The 18,962-nt window shown below is 41.4% G+C and overlaps 1 protein-coding gene across 2 annotated transcripts; it reads right to left on the minus strand.

Moving 5' to 3' along the window:
• Window positions 1–1,503: 1,503 nt before the first annotated feature.
• Window positions 1,504–18,438, minus strand: LOC125090997 (zinc finger protein OZF-like). Of its 2 annotated transcripts, XM_047714335.1 has the most exons (5): window positions 18,219–18,438; window positions 17,825–17,922; window positions 15,080–15,206; window positions 9,310–10,458; window positions 1,504–2,648 (listed from the first exon to the last, which is right to left on the minus strand). In XM_047714335.1, coding segments are annotated over exons 1-5 (1,410 nt in total). In that variant the 5' UTR covers window positions 18,253–18,438; the 3' UTR covers window positions 1,504–2,646. The 2 variants fall into 2 exon arrangements, with proteins under 2 accessions (XP_047570291.1, XP_047570290.1); XM_047714334.1 differs by lacking the exon at window positions 1,504–2,648 and having other exon boundaries at window positions 8,666–10,458.
• Window positions 18,439–18,962: the final 524 nt, after the last annotated feature.

Below are 18,962 nucleotides of genomic sequence, written 5' to 3' on the forward strand. Positions count from 1 at the left end.
CTACACATCCAGTTGTCAATGGGGGCAGAGGCATTGCAATAGCACAGGAGAAACAACATGGAATCTATTGTTTCCAAACAACAGATGACTTTTAGCGCAGAGCTGTGTTAGCTGTTTGGAGCACTTTCATTCATTTCATAAATGCTCTGTTTTTTTTTTTTTTTTTTTTTCTTAAGCAGCAATTTCTCTGTAAATTGGTCAGTCCATCCCTGGACTATCAAGAATACGAAAGATTTAGAGGCATCTGATGGTTCAGTCAGCTAAGCATCCGGCTCTTGATCTCAACTCTGGTCTTCATCTCAGGATTAGGAGTTCAAGCCCAGTGTTGGGCTCCATGCTGGACATGGATCCTACTTAAAAGGAAAAAAAAAATACAGAAGATTTATTTACTTTAAATGTGGGAATTTACATACAGAAAATAGCCAAATACAAGTATATTTCTTAAAAAAAAAAGATTTTATTTATTTATTTGACAGAGAGATCACAAGTAGGCCGAGAGGCAGGCAGAGAGAGAGTGGGGAAAGCAGGCTCCCTGCTGAGCAGAGAACCCGATGTGGGGCTCGATCCCAGGACCCTGAGATCATGACCTGAGCTGAAGGCAGAGGCTTAACCCACTGAGCCACCCAGGCACCCCTACAAATATATTTCTAAAAGAACTTTTTTTAGGGCATCTGGCTGGCTCAGTCAGAGGAGCCTGTGACTCTTCATCATTCAAGCCCCATGTTGGGTGTAGAGATGACTTAAATAAGTGAATAAAGAAACTTAATTTTAAAAAGTAAAAGGATTTTTTCAGTAATCACCCATTAAAGAATGTCATGTGATCAAAATAATTTAAGCAAGATTTCCTATGACGTATGGAGCCAGGAGATAATAAATCTGAAAGCTGAATGTGACCAACAGATGATGTCGTAATGGCTCTGTCCACACGATATGGACGAGATGGTGTATCTCACAATGAACAGTTGCAATGACCTCATAGCTGTCCTGCTCAGTAATGCATACGCATTTGGGCCATTTTATTTTTTGGCAAATTGCAACCATTTCAAGATGGTGAATTGCAATATTGCATCGTTAATTCACATATTGGGGGAAACAAAGCCAAAAAATGCACCCAGAAGATGCTGAAGCTGAAACAATTATGCTTTCATAAATTTGGAATAGCTATGTCCCCAGGAATTCTGCAACTGGTGTTCTGCTGTATGATATGTCACCATTGTCACCCCTCTGCTTAGAAAAAAAAAATCATTAGATAAGAAGGCCCCAAAATAAAGTCCCTGATTTTTTTAAAGTGTTCATCGAAGGCAGCTCATCAAAGCATTTTATTTGTTTGTGTGAGGGAGAGTGAGAGAGAGTGAGAGAGAGAGCGAGAGAGCACACAAGCAAGGGGCGGGGCAGAGGCAGAAGGAGAAGCAGATTCCCCACTGAGCAGGGAGCCCAGTGTGGGGCTTGATCCCAGGACCCTGGGACCATGACCTGAGCAGAAGACAGACACTTACCTGACTGAGCCACCCAGGCGTGCCCCCCCACCCATATTTCTTATCCTAATGTTCAGGATCCTCTCAATATGAGTCATGCCTTTTCTGTCATAATCCAGCCAAACCCATCATCTTATCATTCCCCAAATATTCTATTTATTGTGAAAATACATCAGTGGAGGGTAGGTTCTGAAATTAGATGGTAAGCTAAATCAAATGACTTTGAAATTATTCCTGTAAAATCCTTTACCTTACCCCAAAAGTACAGTATGCATCATTTTGTATGAACACCTGTACTCAGCAAGTATGTATACATGGGAAGTCTAAGCAGTCATGTACAGTCATGTTCTCCAGGGGGACTAGACTCAGATTAAATCATTTAAGTGACTCCTTACTCAGCTCCTTTCAGCAAATACATGAAGATTCTAGGCTTTTGCTGGCTTGAACATCTGTTCATCAATATCTCGTTCTCTTGTATAGTTTGATTATTTCCTTGAACTTCTTTTTGCTGTTTTCCCATGCCTCTCAGTTCATTCCCATGACTCTCAAAAATTTTTCGTTTCTTCCTTAAAACTGTAAACAAAGTTATCACCAACCACTTGTCTGGTTACCTGAATGCTGCATTTTACTTCTTCGCCAATGATGGTACTCCCTTAAAATCACTTACATGTTTTTACTGAAAGTTTATTTAGTGACCGAAACTAATAGATAATATCTTGGAACTTATTGAGGATTCCTGTGTGCCAGGGGACTTTTCCATGTGCTTTACATGAATTAATTTACAGCGTCTACATGACAACTCTATGAAGTAGGAAAGTGAATCACAGGAAAATGTTTGCCAGGTTCAGGAGGAATGCGTGTGTACTCATTTACATTTTGAGTGGGACTGCACTGCGACTTTGGGTTGAACCTGCAAGGAGGTTGGTCACGTTGGTGGGTAAAGAGTGATAAAATGAAAATGAGCTTCAGATCACTCACCTGGGGAAATGTATATAGTCCCACCAATCTCGCCACGGGCATGGACAGCGCCAGCTGAGATCCCCAATCAGAGGAGGCAGAGGAGGGTGAGTTTGGCAGCTGTAGTTGGATATGGGGTTTTAGGTCCTGTCTGGAGGCATATGGTTCCCTGGAGGACCCCTGAGATGAAGCTTCCAGACCCCCACGTGCAAAATCCTAGAGTGAGATTGGTAACAAATGAATGTCTCTGTTGATTTCCTCTGTCGCAAAGATGAAGACCCAAACTGACCAGTAACTCCAGGCTGTGATTCTGAGTTTAAGAACTGCAAATGAAGTTTTAGAATTCCCTAAAATCTACCAGTATCTTTATAGTTTTTTTAATGAGTTTTTAGATAAATATGTCCACAAAGAGTCTTTGCTTTCCTTGGGCATGTTGAAAATCGCCAAATCGCCTCCTTTCCAGCTTTCCCACCTCCAGATGCTCCCATAGGATGCGTTCAGGGCAGGGATTAGGGTGACACAAGTGACGCATGCACCTTGGGTGCAAAACTTAAGAGGGCACCAAAAAATTCAGTGATCGTGAGAAATGTTTTAATGCAATATTTTCTAAATCAGAATTAATGCAGGGGCTCCTGACTGGCTCAGTCAGTAGACCATGTGACTCTTCATCTCAGGGTTGTGAATTCAGGCTCCTCGTTGGGTGTAGAGATTACTTTAAAAATCTTCAAAAAGGGGGTCACCTGGGTGGCACAGTCTGTTGAGCGGTGGACTCTTGTTGTCAGCTCAAGTTGTGAACTTGGCATCATGGGATTGAGCCCGCCCACCCCCGTCAGGCTCCACACTGAGCTCAGAGTCAGCTTGGGATTCTCTCTACCCCTCCTCTCTCTCAAATATATAAATAAGTCTTTTTAAAAATCTCTAGGGGCGCCTGGGTAGCTCAGTGGGTTAAAGCCTCTGCCTTTGGCTCAGGTCATGATCCCAGGGTCCTGGGATCGATCCCCGCATCGGGCTCTCTGCTTGGCAGGGAGCCTGCTTCCTCCTCTCTCTCTGCCTGCCTCTCTGCCTCCTTGTGATCTTTGTCAAATAAATAAATAAAATCTTTTAATTTTATTTTTATTTTTTTAAATTTTATTTATTTATTTGACAGAGAGAGAGATCACAAGTAGGCACGGGGGGGGGGGGGCGGGGGAAGCAGGCTCTCCGCTGAGCAGAGAGCCCAATGCGGGGCTCGATCCCAGGACCCTGAGATCACGACCCGAGCCGAAGGCAGAGGCCTAACCCACTGAGCCACCCAGGTGCCCCAATAAATAAAATCTTTAAAAAAAAATCTCTAGGCGTGCTTGGGTGGCTCAGTGGGTTAAAGCCTCTGCCTTCAGCTCAGGTCATGATCCCAGGGTCCTGGGATCGAGCCCCGCATAGTGCTCTCTGCTCAGCAGGGAGCCTGAAAAAATTAAAAGAAAAAATCTCTAAATACAAAAAATCGATGAAAAACAAAATATCAGAATTTTAAGTAAGACAAGCTGTTGTTTGCTTGTCTTATAATGCTTGTTTTATATTGTGCACTGAGAAGTTATTTCCAATCAGCTCCTGGTTCCTGGGCCACGAAGCCATCACATCCTACTTTGTACAGGTTGACAATGGTGTGCGAACAGACTGGGCAATGTGGACTTTGTATGTAGTCATTTTTTGATTTTTATTTTTTTTTTATTTTTTTTTAAAGATTTTATTTATTTATTTGACAGAGAGAAATCACAAGTAGGCAGAGAGGCAGGCAGAGAGAGAGGAGGAAGCAGGCTCCCTGCCGAGCAGAAAGCCCGATGTGGGGCTCGAACCCAGGACCCGGGATCATGACCTGAGCCGAAGGCAGCGGCTTAACCCACTGAGCCACCCAGGCGCCCCTGATTTTTATTTTTTTAAGTAAACCTTATGCCCAACAAGGGGCTTGAACTTATAAAACCAGAAATCAAGAGTCACATGCTCTACTGACTGAGCCAGCCAGGGGCCTGCCCCATAGTTATTCATTTAAATTATGGGGCTTGTAGTAACTTTTCCAATTTGTATATAGGAGTACATATGTTTCTTGCTTCCATATCCAATATGGCTTGGAATAGCACTGGATAGGTATTAAAATGTTTTGAGGGGTGCCTGGGTGGCTCAGTTGGTTGGGCGTCTCACTCTTGGTTTCAGCTCCGGTCATGATCTCATAGAATCCTGGGATCAAACCCCGAGTGGCTCTGCACTCCATGTGGAATCTATTCAAGATTCTTTCCCCCTCCCTCTCCCTTTGGTTCTCCCCCCTGCTCATGCTCTATCTCTCTCTCTCTAAAATAAATAAAGAAATAAAATCTTTAAAAAATTTTTGATTGGCTCAAGTCAAAGCAAAATACAGTGAAGGGTGGCACTCTGCCCTGCTCCATTCAGGTCATTCCTTCTAACCCCCACATGTAATTTTCTTGCATTGTTCTTTCAGTTTTGTTTTGTTTTGCTTTGTTTTGTAAAAGCAGGCATACAGGAAGTACCAACCTTTGCCTTCATTGATGTTCTATATTGTATATCTGCTTTGTATTTTAAAACTTCTGTTCTGTATTTTTTTAAGTTGTTTTTTTTTTTCTATTAGAGAGAGAGAGAGCTTGAGCGGTGAGGCAGGGGCAGAGGGAGAGGCAGACTCCCTTTGTTTGTTTGTTTTTTAAGATTTTTTTTTTTTTAAGATTTTATTTATTTATTTGTCAGAGAGAGAGAGGGAGAGAGAGCAAGCACAGGCAGACAGAATGGCAGGCAGAGGCAGAGGGAGAAGCAGGTTCCCTGACGAGCAAGGATCCCGATGTGGGACTCGATCCCAGGACGCTGGGATCATGACCTGAGCTGAAGGCAGCTGCTTAACCAACTGAGCCACCCAGGCGTCCCTGTTTTTTAAGATTTTATTTATTTATTTGACAGACAGAGATCACAAGTAGGCAGAGAGGCAGGTGGAGGGGGGGCGGGGGGAGGGGGAAGCAGGCTCCCTGCTGAGCAGAGAGCCCGATGCACGGCTCGATCCCAGGACCCTGGGATCATGACCTGAGCCAAAGGCAGAGGCTTTAACCCACTGAGCCACCCAGGCGCCCCTCCCTATACGTTGTTTTAGTTGTATCCACAAGCTTGAATATATTGCATCTTCATTTTTATTCAGTCAAAAAAATCGTTTTTCAATTTCTATTTTTCTTTTCTCTTTGGTTACTTAATGGTGTTTTTCTTAATTTCTAGGAACTTGAGGCTTCTTCCCCCATTACCTGTTGGTGGTATCTAGATTAATCCCACTACAGTCAAAGAGGATAATATATATTATTTCAACCCATTTTCCTTTAAAAATTTTTGACTTGGAGTCGTCTGGGTGGCTCAGTTAAGCATCTGACTTCGCCTCAGGTCATGGTCTCTGTCTGAGTCCTGGTATCAAGCCCTGAGTCAGGCTTCCTGCTCTGTGGGGAGCCTGCTTCCCTCTCTCCCTCTCTCCTGCTGCCCCTCCCAACCGCTCATTCATTCATTCTCTCTTTCTCTCACATAAATAAATAAATAAAATCTTTTTTAAAAATTTTTTTACTGGGACGCCTGGGTGGCTCAGTTGGTTGAGCAGCTCCCTTCGGCAAAGGTCATGATCCCAGCATCCTGGGATCGAGTCCCGCATCGGGCTCCTTGCTCAGCAGGGAGCCTGCTTCTCCCTCTGCCTCTGCCTGCCATTCTGTCTGCCTGTGCTTGCTCTCTCTCCCTCTCTCTCTCTGACAAATAAATAAATAAAATCTTTAAAAAAAATTTTTTTTTACTTGGGTTAATTACAGGTATGGCATTTAATTTCCAAATATTTGGGCATTTCCTATCTTGTTGTATTGATCTCTACTTTCATTAAATGTAGTAGAAAATATTCTCAGTCCTTTGCATTTACTGACCTTGCTTTAAAGCCCATAACCTACCTTGGTGAACGTTCCATGTGCATTTAAAGGGAATGTGCACTCTGAAGTTGTGTGTAAAGTATTCTATATATGTCAGTAAATTCAACATGGTAGACAGTGTTGTTCAGCTTTTCCAGATCCTTAATATTTTTTGTGTAGATGTTCTATCAACTGCTGAGAATGAGCTATTAAATTTTTTTAAAGACTCATACATTTATTTTAGAGAGAGAGCACATGAGAGCACAAGCATGTGGTGGGGGTGGGGTAGAGGGAGAGAATCCTCAAACAGATTCCCCTTTGAACACGGAGCCTGACACACGGTTCATGTGTGTCATGAACACGGTTCATGACACACGGATCATGACCTGAGCCAAAGTCAGGAGTCAGATGTTCAGCCAACTGAGCCAGCCAGGCACCCCGGGAGTGTTAAAATTTCCAAATAATAAAATTGTGGATTGTTCTTTGTAAAAATTTAGTTCAGTTGGTTTTTACCTTGTGATTTTGGAAGCCCTGATGTGAGGCACATTATATATTAATAACTTAAAATTATAAACCTTATTTATAATATTAACATATATCCTATATGTAATGCAGTTACACATAAGAATTCCTAACCTTGATGAATTGACCATTTTATCATTACAAAATGTCCTTCTGTATCTGTGATGATACCCTTCTTGAATTCTATTTTATCTGATATTAATATGTCCACTCCAACTTTCTTTTGATTAGTGTTTTCACTGTGTATCTTCATCTTTCAAACTTTCAACCTGTGTTTCTGTATTTAACATGTGCCTCTTTTACATATACTGGGGTCAGGCATCTTTATGCAGTGTCATAATCTTTGAGTTTTATTTGGAGTGTTTCTTTTACACTTAATGTAATTACTGATTGCATTTAGCTCTACCATTTTGCTGTTTAGGATTTTTCCCATCTGTGCCTCTCTTTCTCCTTTGCCACCTTCCTTGGATTAAATATTTTTTTTTAACATGTAATTTAGTTCCTCTACTTACATTATCATTTAATGGATATTCTATAGGGATTACAGTATCATCTGTAATTTCTTTTTTTTTTTTAAGTCATCTGTAATTTCTCATAATCTCCTTAGCATTGGGGCACCTAGGTGGCTCAGTGGGTTAAAGCCTCTGCCTTTGGCTCAGGTCATGATCTCAGGGTCCTGGGATCGAGTTCTGCATCGGGCTCTCTGCTTGGCGGGGAGACTGCTTCCCCCGACTCTCTCTCTGCCGGCCTCACTGCCTACTTGTGATCCCTGCCTGTCAAATGAATAAATAAAATCTTTTTAAAAAAAATCTCCTTAGCATTATTATTCTTTGTCATATTAAATGTAGAAACTTTTTAAATTGACCTTTCCTCCCAACTACATGCCTTGAAGTTCAGTATTAATTTGTGCAAACAACTAAATTTTATTATAACTTCAGGAAATTTTTAAGATACCAACAATATAGTTGGAGTCAAAAGTTTAAGTCTTTGGGACACCTGGTGGCTCAATCAATTGAGTGTTTGCCTTTGACTCAGGTCATGATCCTGATGGGATCAAGCCCTGCATGGGGCTCCCTGCTCAGTTAGGAGTCTGCTTCTCCCTCTCCCTCTGCTCCTCCCCCAACTAGTGCTTGTTCATTCTCTCTCTCACTTTTTCTGTCTCAAATAAATAAATGACATCTTAAAAAAAACATTTCAACTCTTTGTGGTTCCCTCCTAGTCACTCTATCTCCACTCCTGATTTTTGGTGTGGAGGTCCTCCTCTTGTTTCTTAAGGTTAATATTTGCCACCAGTGGACCACAGGTGGCAAGCACGATATATGATCCTCATAGGCAGAAGTGGTTGAGAAAGCTTTATCCAGGCTTAAAGGGTGAGGGCCAGAGCAGAAGTTAGTATCAGGAAGCTCAATTCACACAAAGTCAGAGGAAACAAAAAAGCTCCAAACAAGGGGCACCTGGGTGGCTCAGTGGGCTGAATGAAGCCTCTGCCTTCAGCTCCGGTCATGATCCCAGGGTCCTTGGATCGAGCACCACATCGGGCTCTCTGCTCAGCAGGGAGTCTGCTTCCTCCTCTCTCTCTGCCTGCCTTTCTGCCTACTTGTGATCTCTGTCTGTCAAATAAATAAATAAAATCTTTATTAAAAAAAGTTTATAAAAAAATTTTTTTAAAAAGGTCCAAACAAAAGGATCCAAAGTCAGGAAAGAAAGAAAGAAAGAGAGAGAGAGAGAGAAAGGAAGGAAAGAGGAAGGAAGGAAGAAGGGAAAAAGGAAGGAAAGAAGGAAAGAAAGAAAGAAAAGGAAGGAAGGGGGAAGGAAGGAAGGAAGGGGACATTTTATAATTAGCAACAGAAAGAAAAGGCAGAAATAAGGACACAAAGAGCTCTTGAGAGCTGATACAGATTGTTATTATCCTTTCAAGCTGCTTGTACTCCTCCTACCTTACTGAAATGATCCTTTAGCCTCAAGTACTGGTCAGGCTGCTCCTCTGATTCGTTTTTCTATAATATCAGATGCTTAGCTTCTGAGTCTGTTTCTCTGACTGAACCAGACTTCCTCCTTCTGTGCTTCTCTAGGATTTCTCTGTACTGCTTCAGCTTTTTGGGATTTGTTACTGTACTTCTTGTCCTCTTCCCCTACCTAATAACCTTTCGAGGAAGAGAGCTATTTTTTGCATGACACAGCCTCATGTTTTTGTAGTATACCCTGTAATACTTAGAACAGGTCTACACAATTAGGAGAAAATACATAATCCTCCCCCCCTTTTTTTAAAGTAAAACCTCGCCCAACATGGGACTTGAACTCACAACCCACAGATCAAGAGTTGCATGCTCTACCCACTGAGCCACCTGGGTGCCCTGAGACTACATAGTTACTTCATAAATTTACTGCATTCTATTCATCATGAATTTCTTTGTGTTGATGAAAGGCTGAACGCATGTTAAAGGTTTTCTCACATTTCTTACACTTGTAGTGTTTTTCTCCCGTATGGGTTTTCTGGTGTTGAATAAGAGATGAACTCTGGCTGAAGGCTTTGTCACAATCATTGCATTTATACGGTTTCTCTCCAGTATGAGTTCTCACGTGCTTTGTAAGAGATGAGCTCTGGCTGAAGGCTTTCTTGCATTCTTTGCATTTGTAAGGTTTCTCTCCAGTATGAATTCTCTGATGTCTTACAAGAGCTGAGCGGTCACTGAAGGCTTTCCCACATTCATTACATTTGTAAGGTTTCTCCCCAGTATGGGTTCCTTGGTGTTGAATAAGAGCTGAACAGTAACTGAAGGCTTTCCCACATTCACTGCATTCATATGGCTTTTCCCCTGTATGAGTTCTCTGATGTTGAGTGAGGCCCGACCTGTCACTGAAGGCTTTCCCACACTCTGTACATCCATAGGGTTTTTCTCCAGTATGAACCCTTTGATGTTTAATAAGGGATGAGGTATCATTGAAAGCTTTCCCACATTCCTTGCATTTATAGGGTTTCTCTCCAGTATGGATTCTGTGATGTTGAATAAGGTATGTGCTTTGGTTGAAGGCCTTCCCACATTCATTGCACTCGTAGGGCTTTTCTCCAGTATGAATGATATGATGTTGGATAAGAGCTGACCGATGACTGAAAGCCTTCCCACACTCGTTACACTCATACGGTTTCTCTCCAGTGTGAATCCTCTGATGCTGAATAAGTGATGAGCTCCGACTGAAGGCCTTTCCACACTCATTACACACATAAGGCTTCTCTCCAGTATGAATTCTCTGATGGAGGATGAAGGCTGAGTAGTAACTGAAGCCCTTCCCACATTCATTGCACTTCCAAGGCTTTTTCACTGAGTAAATGTGATGTTGAATTGGGCTTGAACTTTCACCAGTTTCATTACAATCCTCCACAGGGGTTTTCTTGCGTTTAATTATGATTTGCCTTAAATCTTTCTTCGGATTTCCTTGCCGCCTTTCTAATGTGTCTTCGCATTGCCAGGTTTCTATCAGTCTGGAGTCCCAAGTCTCATCCTTCTTAAGTCTCTCCATTATCAGATCTCTTTCAGATGACATTTCATCATAAAGTCCCTGCTTTGGAAAGTATTCTTTAGTTTCAGGTATAGATTCAGAATCTGAAATAAACAGAAAGTACAAATATTTGTGTTCTCTGTGTTGAAAGAAAAAAAATGACTGAGTTGGCAAGAGGAAAAGAAAATAAAAATGACACTTATTAAACATATTTTTAGCATGTTTTCAGAAAGCACCTCCTGGGGGCATTTGAAAGGTGGCTCAGTTGTTAAGTGTCTGCCTTCGGCTCAGGTCATGATCCTGGGGTCCTGGAATCGAGCCCATTGCGCTCCCTGCTTACGGGAAGCCTGCTTCTCCCTTTCCCACTCCCCCTGCTTGTGTTCCCCCTCTTACCATGTCTCTCTCTCTGTCAAATAAATAAATAAATAAATAAAATCTTTTTAAAAAAGAAAGAAAGAAAGAAAGCACCTCCTGGCAATGGCAGAGGGAGTCTCAGGGACTAACAGAGATGGGAGAATGGCTATTACAAGACACAAGAAGAGGACGATGAGGAGCATCTACCTAAGAGAATGGAAAACTGAGCAGACAAGTCAGGAAGGAGGAGAGCCTGGTGGGATGAGAATAAACATTGATATAAAATATCTGAGGAAGGGTGGGAAGAGGAAAAGTTGAGATTGGGAAGTTTTGAAAAAGTACAAGGAAAAAAATCACTTCTAATAATCACCTGGAAATAACCACTTTTTGAATTTTTAAATAGTTCCCTCTGGTCCCCCTTTTTTTTCTTTTTTTTTTCTTTCTTTCTTGAGAGAGAGAGAGAGCAGGGGGCAGGGGGTGGAGGGGCAGAGGGAGAGGGAGAGGGAGAATCTAAAGCAGGCTCCATGCCCAGCATGGAGCCCAGTGAGAGGGCTCAATCTTACAACACTGAGATCATGATCTGAGCTAAAATCAAGAGTCATACGCTTCACCGACGAGCCACCCAGGTGCCCCACTCCAGTCCCTTTTTATTTTATTTATTTTATTTTTTAAAAAATATTTTATTTATTTATTTGACAGAGAGAAATCACAAGTAGGCAGAGAGGCAGGCAGAGAGAGAGGAGGAAGCAGGCTCCCTGCTGAGCAGAAAGCCCGATGTGGGGCTTGAATCCAGGACCTGGGATCACGACCTGAGCCGAAGGCAGCGGCTTAACCCACTGAGCCACCCAGGCGCCCCTACCATACACTTTAAATACGATTTTGTGTTTCCACTAACCACTGCCCCCTCCTTTCCTTCCTTCTCTCCTTCTTCCCTTCCTTTCTTTCTTCCTTATTTTTTTGTAATACCCAAATTTCTCAAAAAGGTTTCGTACATTTTCTTATCACATCCTTGCTCCTGTTCTCACTTCTCTCCCTACTGCTCAGTTGCAACTGCTCTCACTGAAGTTACTAACCATTTATAGGTCACCCAAATCCAGTGGATTGTTTTCATTCCTTGTTTAGCTTGGCCTCTCAACAGCACTTGACAGTGGTGACCATGCCTCCTTGCACTTGACAGTGGTGACCATGCCTCCTTCCTAACAACATCCCCCCCCTTCCTTCCCCAACTTCATTTGGATATAATTGACATGTGTTCTCTCTTGACTTCTGTGATTCTAAGCTGTCAAGGGTTTACTCCTAATCTCTATTTATTTGGGACTTCCTCTGTTTCTTCTTCTTCTTTTTTTTTTTTTTTTAAGATTTTATTTATTTATTTATTTGTCAGAGAGGGGGAGAGAGAGAGAGAGAGAGAGAGCACACAAGCAGGCAGAGAGGCAGGCAGAGGCGGAGAGAGGAGCAGCCTCCCTGCTGAGCAAGGAGCCCAATGCGGGACTCGATCCCAGGACTCTGGGACCATGACCTGAGCCGAAGGCAGCAGCTTAACCCACTGAGCCACCCAGGTGCCCCTCTGTTTCTTCTTCTTAAATGTTGATGTTCCTGGTATTCAATCTAACCTCTCCTTTGTTGCCCCTCCCCATCCCCCACAACATTGTCTCCATTAAAGACCTCATCCAGTCCATGGTATTCATTGCTTTTTTAGACATATTGAAATATACTTGACATGTAAATTTAAGGTACACAACATGGTAATTTGATGTATTCATATAATATGATTGCTGATGTAGTGACAGCACCTCAATTACATCACATATTTTCACACAATTATCCTCTTTCTCCTGACAGTTTATCTTTGTTCTGTAAAAGAACTGGTGACGAGGCACCTGGGTGGCTCAGTTCGTAGAGCATCTGCCTTCGGCTTGGGTCATGATCCCAGGGTCCTGGGATCAAGCCCCGTGTTGAGCTCCCTGTTCAGCAGGGAGTCTGCTTTTCCCTCCTCCTCTGTCCCTCCCCCTGCTCATTCTCTTTCTCTCTCAAATAAGTTAATTAATTTTAAAAAATGGATCCAATGTGTATGCTGGCCACAAGAAACTTACATTAAATAGGTTTTTAAAAATAGAAAAAATAGGGGCACCTGGGTGGCTCAGTGGGTTAAAGCCTCTGCCTTCGGCTCAGGTCATGATCCCAGGGTCCTGGGATCGAGCCCCGCATCGGGCTCTCTGCTCAGCGGGGAGCCTGGTTCCTCCTCTCTCTCTCTCTCTGCCTCTCTGCCTACTTGTGATCTCTGTCTGTCAAATAAATAAATAAAAATCTTAAAAAAAAAATAAAAAAATTTTAAAAATAGAAAAATATACTATGCAAACAGGAACCCAGAGTGGCTATATTATTATCATACAAAATAAAACTCCACATAAATACTACCAAGGTTAAAGAGGGACATTAAAAAATTCACCAAGAAGATAATTTGTTATGTGTATACATCTAACAAAAGAGTTTCAGGTACATTAAGCAAAATACTTTAAGCAAAAACTGATAAAACTAAAAGGAGAAATAGACAATCCCACAATTATAATCAGAAAATTCAACACTTCTCTGTCAGTAATCAGTAGAAGCCAGTAGACAGGAAATCAATAAGGATACAGAAGATCTGAATACTCTCAACCAACTTGACCTAATTAAATTTATTTTCAAGTTCACATGGAACATTCATCAAGACTACATTATGGGTAATACAACAAATCTCAGAAATTTAAAAGAACTGAAATCAAACAAAGTATCTCTGACCACACAGAACCAAACCACAGAATTGAAAACAAATTTTATTGAAAATCATCTAAAATTTGGAAATCTGTAAATAACCCATGAGTCAAGGAGGAAGTGACAAGTGAAAATAGAAGTTATTTTGAACCACCATGGGGCGCCTGGGTGAAAACACCATGGGGTGCCTGGGTGGCTCAGTAGGTTAAAGCCTCTGCCTTCGGCTCAGGTCAAGATCTCAGGGTCCTGGAATCGAGCCCCACATCAGGTTCTCTGCTCAGCAGGGAACCTGCTTCCTCCTCTCTCTCTCTCTGCCTGCCTCTTTGCCTACTTGTGACCTCTATCTGTCAAATAAATAAATAAAATCTTTTTTAAAAAAATGAAAACACCACCTATCAAAATTGTGGAATGCAGCCAAAGCAGTCCTTAGAAGGAAATTTATAGCATTAAATGTTCATATTAAAAGAGAAAAAAATTGTATACCAGTGATTAGGCTTCTACCTTAAGAAACTAAAGGAAGGAGAGAAAATTAGACCTAAAGTTAGCAAAGGGGAAAAATAGTAAAGATAAGAGTATCAATGAATAAAAGTGAAAACAGAAAACAATAGAAGGAATCAATGAAATCAAAAGTCAGTTCTTTGAAAAGATCAATAAAACTGTTAAACTCTTAAGAAAACAAATAAAATTAAAACAGAGAAAATATAGATTACCAATATCAGGAATGAAAGATGGTAAATCATTACCAGAGCTCACTCAAGAAGAAACAGATCATCTGAATGGTCCTACCTCTAGCAAGGGACCAGGATTCAAGGTTAAAAACCTTCCAAGAAAGCCAACCTAAGACCCAGATGGCTTTATTGGATTGAGCTTTTTAAGATTTTATTTATTTGACAGACAGAGATCACAAGTAGGCAGAGAGGCAGGCAGAGAGAGAGGAAGGGAAGCAGACTTCCCACTGAGCAGAGAGCCCGATGCGGGGCTCGATCCCAGGACCCTGGGATCATGACCTGAGCCGAAGGCAGAGGCTTTAACCCACTGAGCCACCCAGGTGCCCCATGGATTGAGCTTTTGATATCATATCTAATAAAATTTTGCCTTACAAAGGTCGCAAAGACTGTCTTTAACAGTTCCTCTAGGTTTTATACTTAGGTCTGTGATCCATTGAAAGTAACGTGTATGGTGGGAGGTACGGATTTTTCTTTTGGCATATAGATGTCCAATTGTTCCAGTACTATTTACTGGAAAGAATCTCCTTTTAGCATTGAATTGATTTTTCCATCTTTATCAGAAATTAATTGACCATATATGTGTAGGTCTATTTCTGGACCATCTGTTCTGTTCCATTGAACCACAGTGAACCACAGGGTTTTGATTACTGTAACTTTATAAATCTTAAAACCAATGTAATGAAACTGTCCTTTTTCAATGCTGGAGACAGTGAACTTGTACTTGCCAAAAGAGAAAAGAAGCCATTGCTGAGCCCAGAGTGATCAGGGATCTCCTAGGGCATTAATGCTTTCTGGATCTGAAGCAAAACTGTGGCATTTTCGATGCCATTAGTTACAGAAGAAGCTTATGTCCCAGTAAGGAGTTTGCATTACAGAATAACTTCCTTACCCCAAAATACCAGGCTCCCACAATTCTCCACTTTCATATCCATGCCCATGTACCTTTGGGCAGAATTCAGCTGTTCTTCTTCTACATGAGTGAAGTCCATTTCCTCATCCTTGACTGTCACCAATTCCTGGAAGAGCAAGCACATTCTTATAGGACTTAGGGAAGAGAACAATCTAGAAGAGGAAGTATTTTTTAATCTGAAGGTTAAATCTTTATTTTAATGGAATAGTCTAAAATTTCTAAGTATTAGTCTGTGTTAAGGAAAATAATATCAGCTAACATTTATATTTGCTATGTGCTAAGTCCTTTGAACTACCTCTTATAATGATAACTCTATGAAGTAAGTACTCTTATTAACATTATTTACAGAAGTGAGGACCAGATCTGAGAGGTGGACCCAGGCAGTCTGACTCCAAAGCTACCTCTTTTTTAATCAAAGGATAGTTGACATAAAATTTATTAGTTTCAGGTGTACAATAGTGATCTGACATCAAAGCTATACTCTTAACTATATTTTTCTGTCTCTTACATAGCTTACTAAATAAATCCAATATAAATTAACCACTGAATGACAAACAAAATGTTAATTACTAATTGTACTTAGTTGTTGTAGATGGGATAAGTCTCCAATATATAATTTATGCTGATTCCTGGAATATTCACCGATTTTAAGGACATTCCGCTTGATATCCTGAGTGTATACAGACAGCCATCTTTTTCTAACAGAGGCTTCTTCTTTCTCTCTACTTAGCGCTATTACTTTCAGATTTATTTAGTCATCCTTTAATAACTACAGTTGTGAATGAGCGGATTTACTGGTTGTAAACTGAAAATAATCAACTGTTCTTCATATTCTGTGTTTTATCGATAGTCATGGGAGTATATGTTGTTGACCATAATTAACTGGAGAATACTTTGTGAGGAAGTCAGTCAGTAGAACACAGTGGTTAAAAGGGTATCTGGGTGGCACAGCTGGTTAAGCATCTGACTCTTGGTTTCAGCTCAGGTCATGATCTCAGGGTCTTGAGATCAAGCCCCACGTTGGGCTCCGCACTTGGCATGAAGTGTGCTTGAGATTCTGTCTCTCCCTCTCCCACTGCCCTTCCCCTGCTCACGCTCTCTTTATCTCTCTCTAAAATAAAGAAATAAATCTTTAAAAAAAAAAAAAAGGAAAGAAAACTACAGTGGTTAGGAGGCATAGGATTTAGGATCAGACATTCCTGGGTTCTGATTAGGATTCAACTATCTTATGATTTTGAGCAAGTTACTGCAAGCCTCAGTTTTTGTTTTTGTTTTTTTCCTAATGATTTTATTTATTTTTTATTTTTTATTTTTTTTTTAAAGATTTTATTTATTTATTTGACAGACAGAAATCACAAGTGGGCAGAGAGGCAGGCAGAGGGAGAGAGGGAGAAGCAGGCTTCCCGCTGAGGAGAGAGCCCAATGCAGGGCTCGATCCCAGGACCCTGGGATCATGACCTGAGCCGAAGGCAGAGGCTTTAACCACTGAGCCACCCAGGTGCCCCATCTAATGATTTTATTTTTAAGTAATCTCTGTACCCAATGTGGAACTTGAACTTATAACTCCGAGAACAAGTGTCACATGCTCCACTGCCTGAGCCAGCCACATGCGCCTGTGAGCCTCAGTTTTACTGTGAAAGAGGCATCATCCCTAACTCACATGATTTTTTGTTTAAAATAAATGAAGTAATGTTTGAAAAGTGGCTCTAAGTGTTAGAGTTCCCCAGAACTCAGTCATTGCTTCTCTACCCAGTCTTACATACCTATAAGCAATCTGTTATTTTGCCTATATTTAAAAAAGAAAATCCTCCAAAACACACACACATACCCCCAAAACAAACAAACAAACCCTCTTTGGTCTTCCTTTCCACTATCACCGTATTTGTGTCCTCTTCTTTAGAGTAAAACTCTCAAAATAGTTGTCCATAGTCCCTGGCTCCAATTTCTCTCCTACTTTCTCCTGAATCCTTTCAATCAGGCTTTCATTCCTACTGTTCCATGCAATTGTTCTTGGCGGTCATATTTTTGAAATCCAATGGTCAATTCTTAGGCCTCATCGTATTTGACTTAGCAGTAGCATTTAACATAGCTGATCACTTCTCACTCCTTTTTTTTTTTTTTTTTGAGATTTTATTTATTTATTTGACAGAGAGAGATAGTGAGAGCAGGAACACAAGCAGAGGGAATGGGAGAGGGAGAAGCAGGCTTCTCATAGAGCAGGGAGCCTGATGTGGGGCTCAATCCCAGGACCCTGGGATCAGGACCTGAGCTGAAGGCAGACGCTTACGACTAAGCCACCCAGGTGCCCCTCACTCCCTACTCCCTGAAACACTTTCTCCAATTAGTTACCAGGATGCCACACTTTTGACTTGCCCCTACCTCACTGGCCACACACGTTCTCAGTCTCCTTTGCTGGTTCCTCTTCATCTCCCTGACCATTAAGAGTTGAAGAGCTAAAGGACTCAGTAATAAAATTTCATCTCTTTTCTATTCCCTTAGTGATCACAGTATCATGGCTTAAAATGCCATTCACACAGATTACTTCCGAATTCAAGGCTTGAGCCTGAGCTCTCCCCAGAACTTCAGGTCTTCAAGGAAAAATTACTTTGGTTCAGTTCTGTAGTAGAGATTGTTGTGGACCTCTGAAGCAAGATGAAAAAGGAAACGACACATCACGAACATCAAGCTAAGATTTCAGAGGGGGGAAGTTAAACTCAAACTTGCCTGGAACTCAACAGGAAGTAGCTCAACAGTAGGTTCCATTTCTTCTGTGTTCTGTTTTTGGGGCAGAGAGGCATCCTCAGCGATAATGGCTGGAAGGACTAGGGAGGAAAAAGCCATGAAGAAGGTAAACTCTATTAACTAAGACAAAAGCTATCACAAGCCAGCTAAATTATATAGGCAAGGCCTACTCGACTTAACTCAAAAAGGTGGGATGAGGATAGAGTAAGACGATAAAGTAAAAGCGTATTGCCCGAAAAGCTAAAGTTGTAGACCCACAATTCATCAATTTTTTGGAAGAGTTTAACAGGGAGTGGAATAGCGTGAGCTGCCTTTTATCATAAAAGCAAGAAAGGTGTAATATTCTCTCTTCCACAGCTATTTCTATAATTCTTACCTTCTTCCTCAGCTTCAATGGTCAGATAATCCATGATCAGCTTCTCTTTTCTTGTCCTGTTATTGCTATGACTTCCTTCTTATTCACAGTTTCAGATGAGATAGATATGGACTTTTCAGCAATACATAATCTGCTTCTTTGTGCAAATCATTCAACTCTACTCTGAAACTTTGGAGAGAGATTTTTGAGGTTAGGCTCACCATCCTTTGGAATTGGTTCCTGCTCCCTGGCCATCTCCCTCTCTCTATCTCTACTCCTAGGAGGCTTATTCCTATGCAGTAAGTCCTAGGGCCTCAAAAGTAATTCTTCTTTGCTTGAAACCTTTATTATTATCTTTAAAGATTTTATTTATTTATTTGAGAGATTGACTGAGAGAGATCATGAGAGGGGAGAAGGTCAGAGGAAGAAGCAGACTCCCTGCCGAGCTGGGAGCCCAATGCAGGACTCAATCCAGGACTCTAGGATCATGACTTGAGCCGAAGGAAGTCACTTAACCAACTGAGCGACCCAGGCGCCTGAAACCTTTATTATTTAGGCTAAATTAATCTCCACAGCTAGAAGACCATTCTCTAGAATGCTGAGATCAGTCACTACATGCCACACCAGGACAAAACCAGGAGAGAATCAGGGCAGGGAACTACGATCCTCACACCCGGTTCCAGACTGTGCAAAACTCCCATGAGACCCTAAAGCACACAACTGGCCATAAGGTGGCCTATGATTATGGTAGCAGTAACTATAAGC

The sequence above is a fragment of the Lutra lutra genome, chromosome 18 (assembly GCF_902655055.1).
Source record: "Lutra lutra chromosome 18, mLutLut1.2, whole genome shotgun sequence".
NCBI classification, from domain to species: domain Eukaryota; kingdom Metazoa; phylum Chordata; class Mammalia; order Carnivora; family Mustelidae; genus Lutra; species Lutra lutra.

Coding starts and splice junctions, on each gene's coding strand:
- LOC125090997 (XM_047714334.1), bottom strand. CDS start 18,252: ATGGATTATCTGACCATTGAAGCTGAGGAAGAAG. Junction 15,207..17,824: donor TACTTCCTGTTGAGTTCCAG/GCAAGTTTGAGT, acceptor TTGCTCTTCCAG/GAATTGGTGACAGTCAAGGA. Junction 10,459..15,079: donor TGGGAGCCTGGTATTTTGGG/GTAAGGAAGTTA, acceptor TGTTTATTTCAG/ATTCTGAATCTATACCTGAA.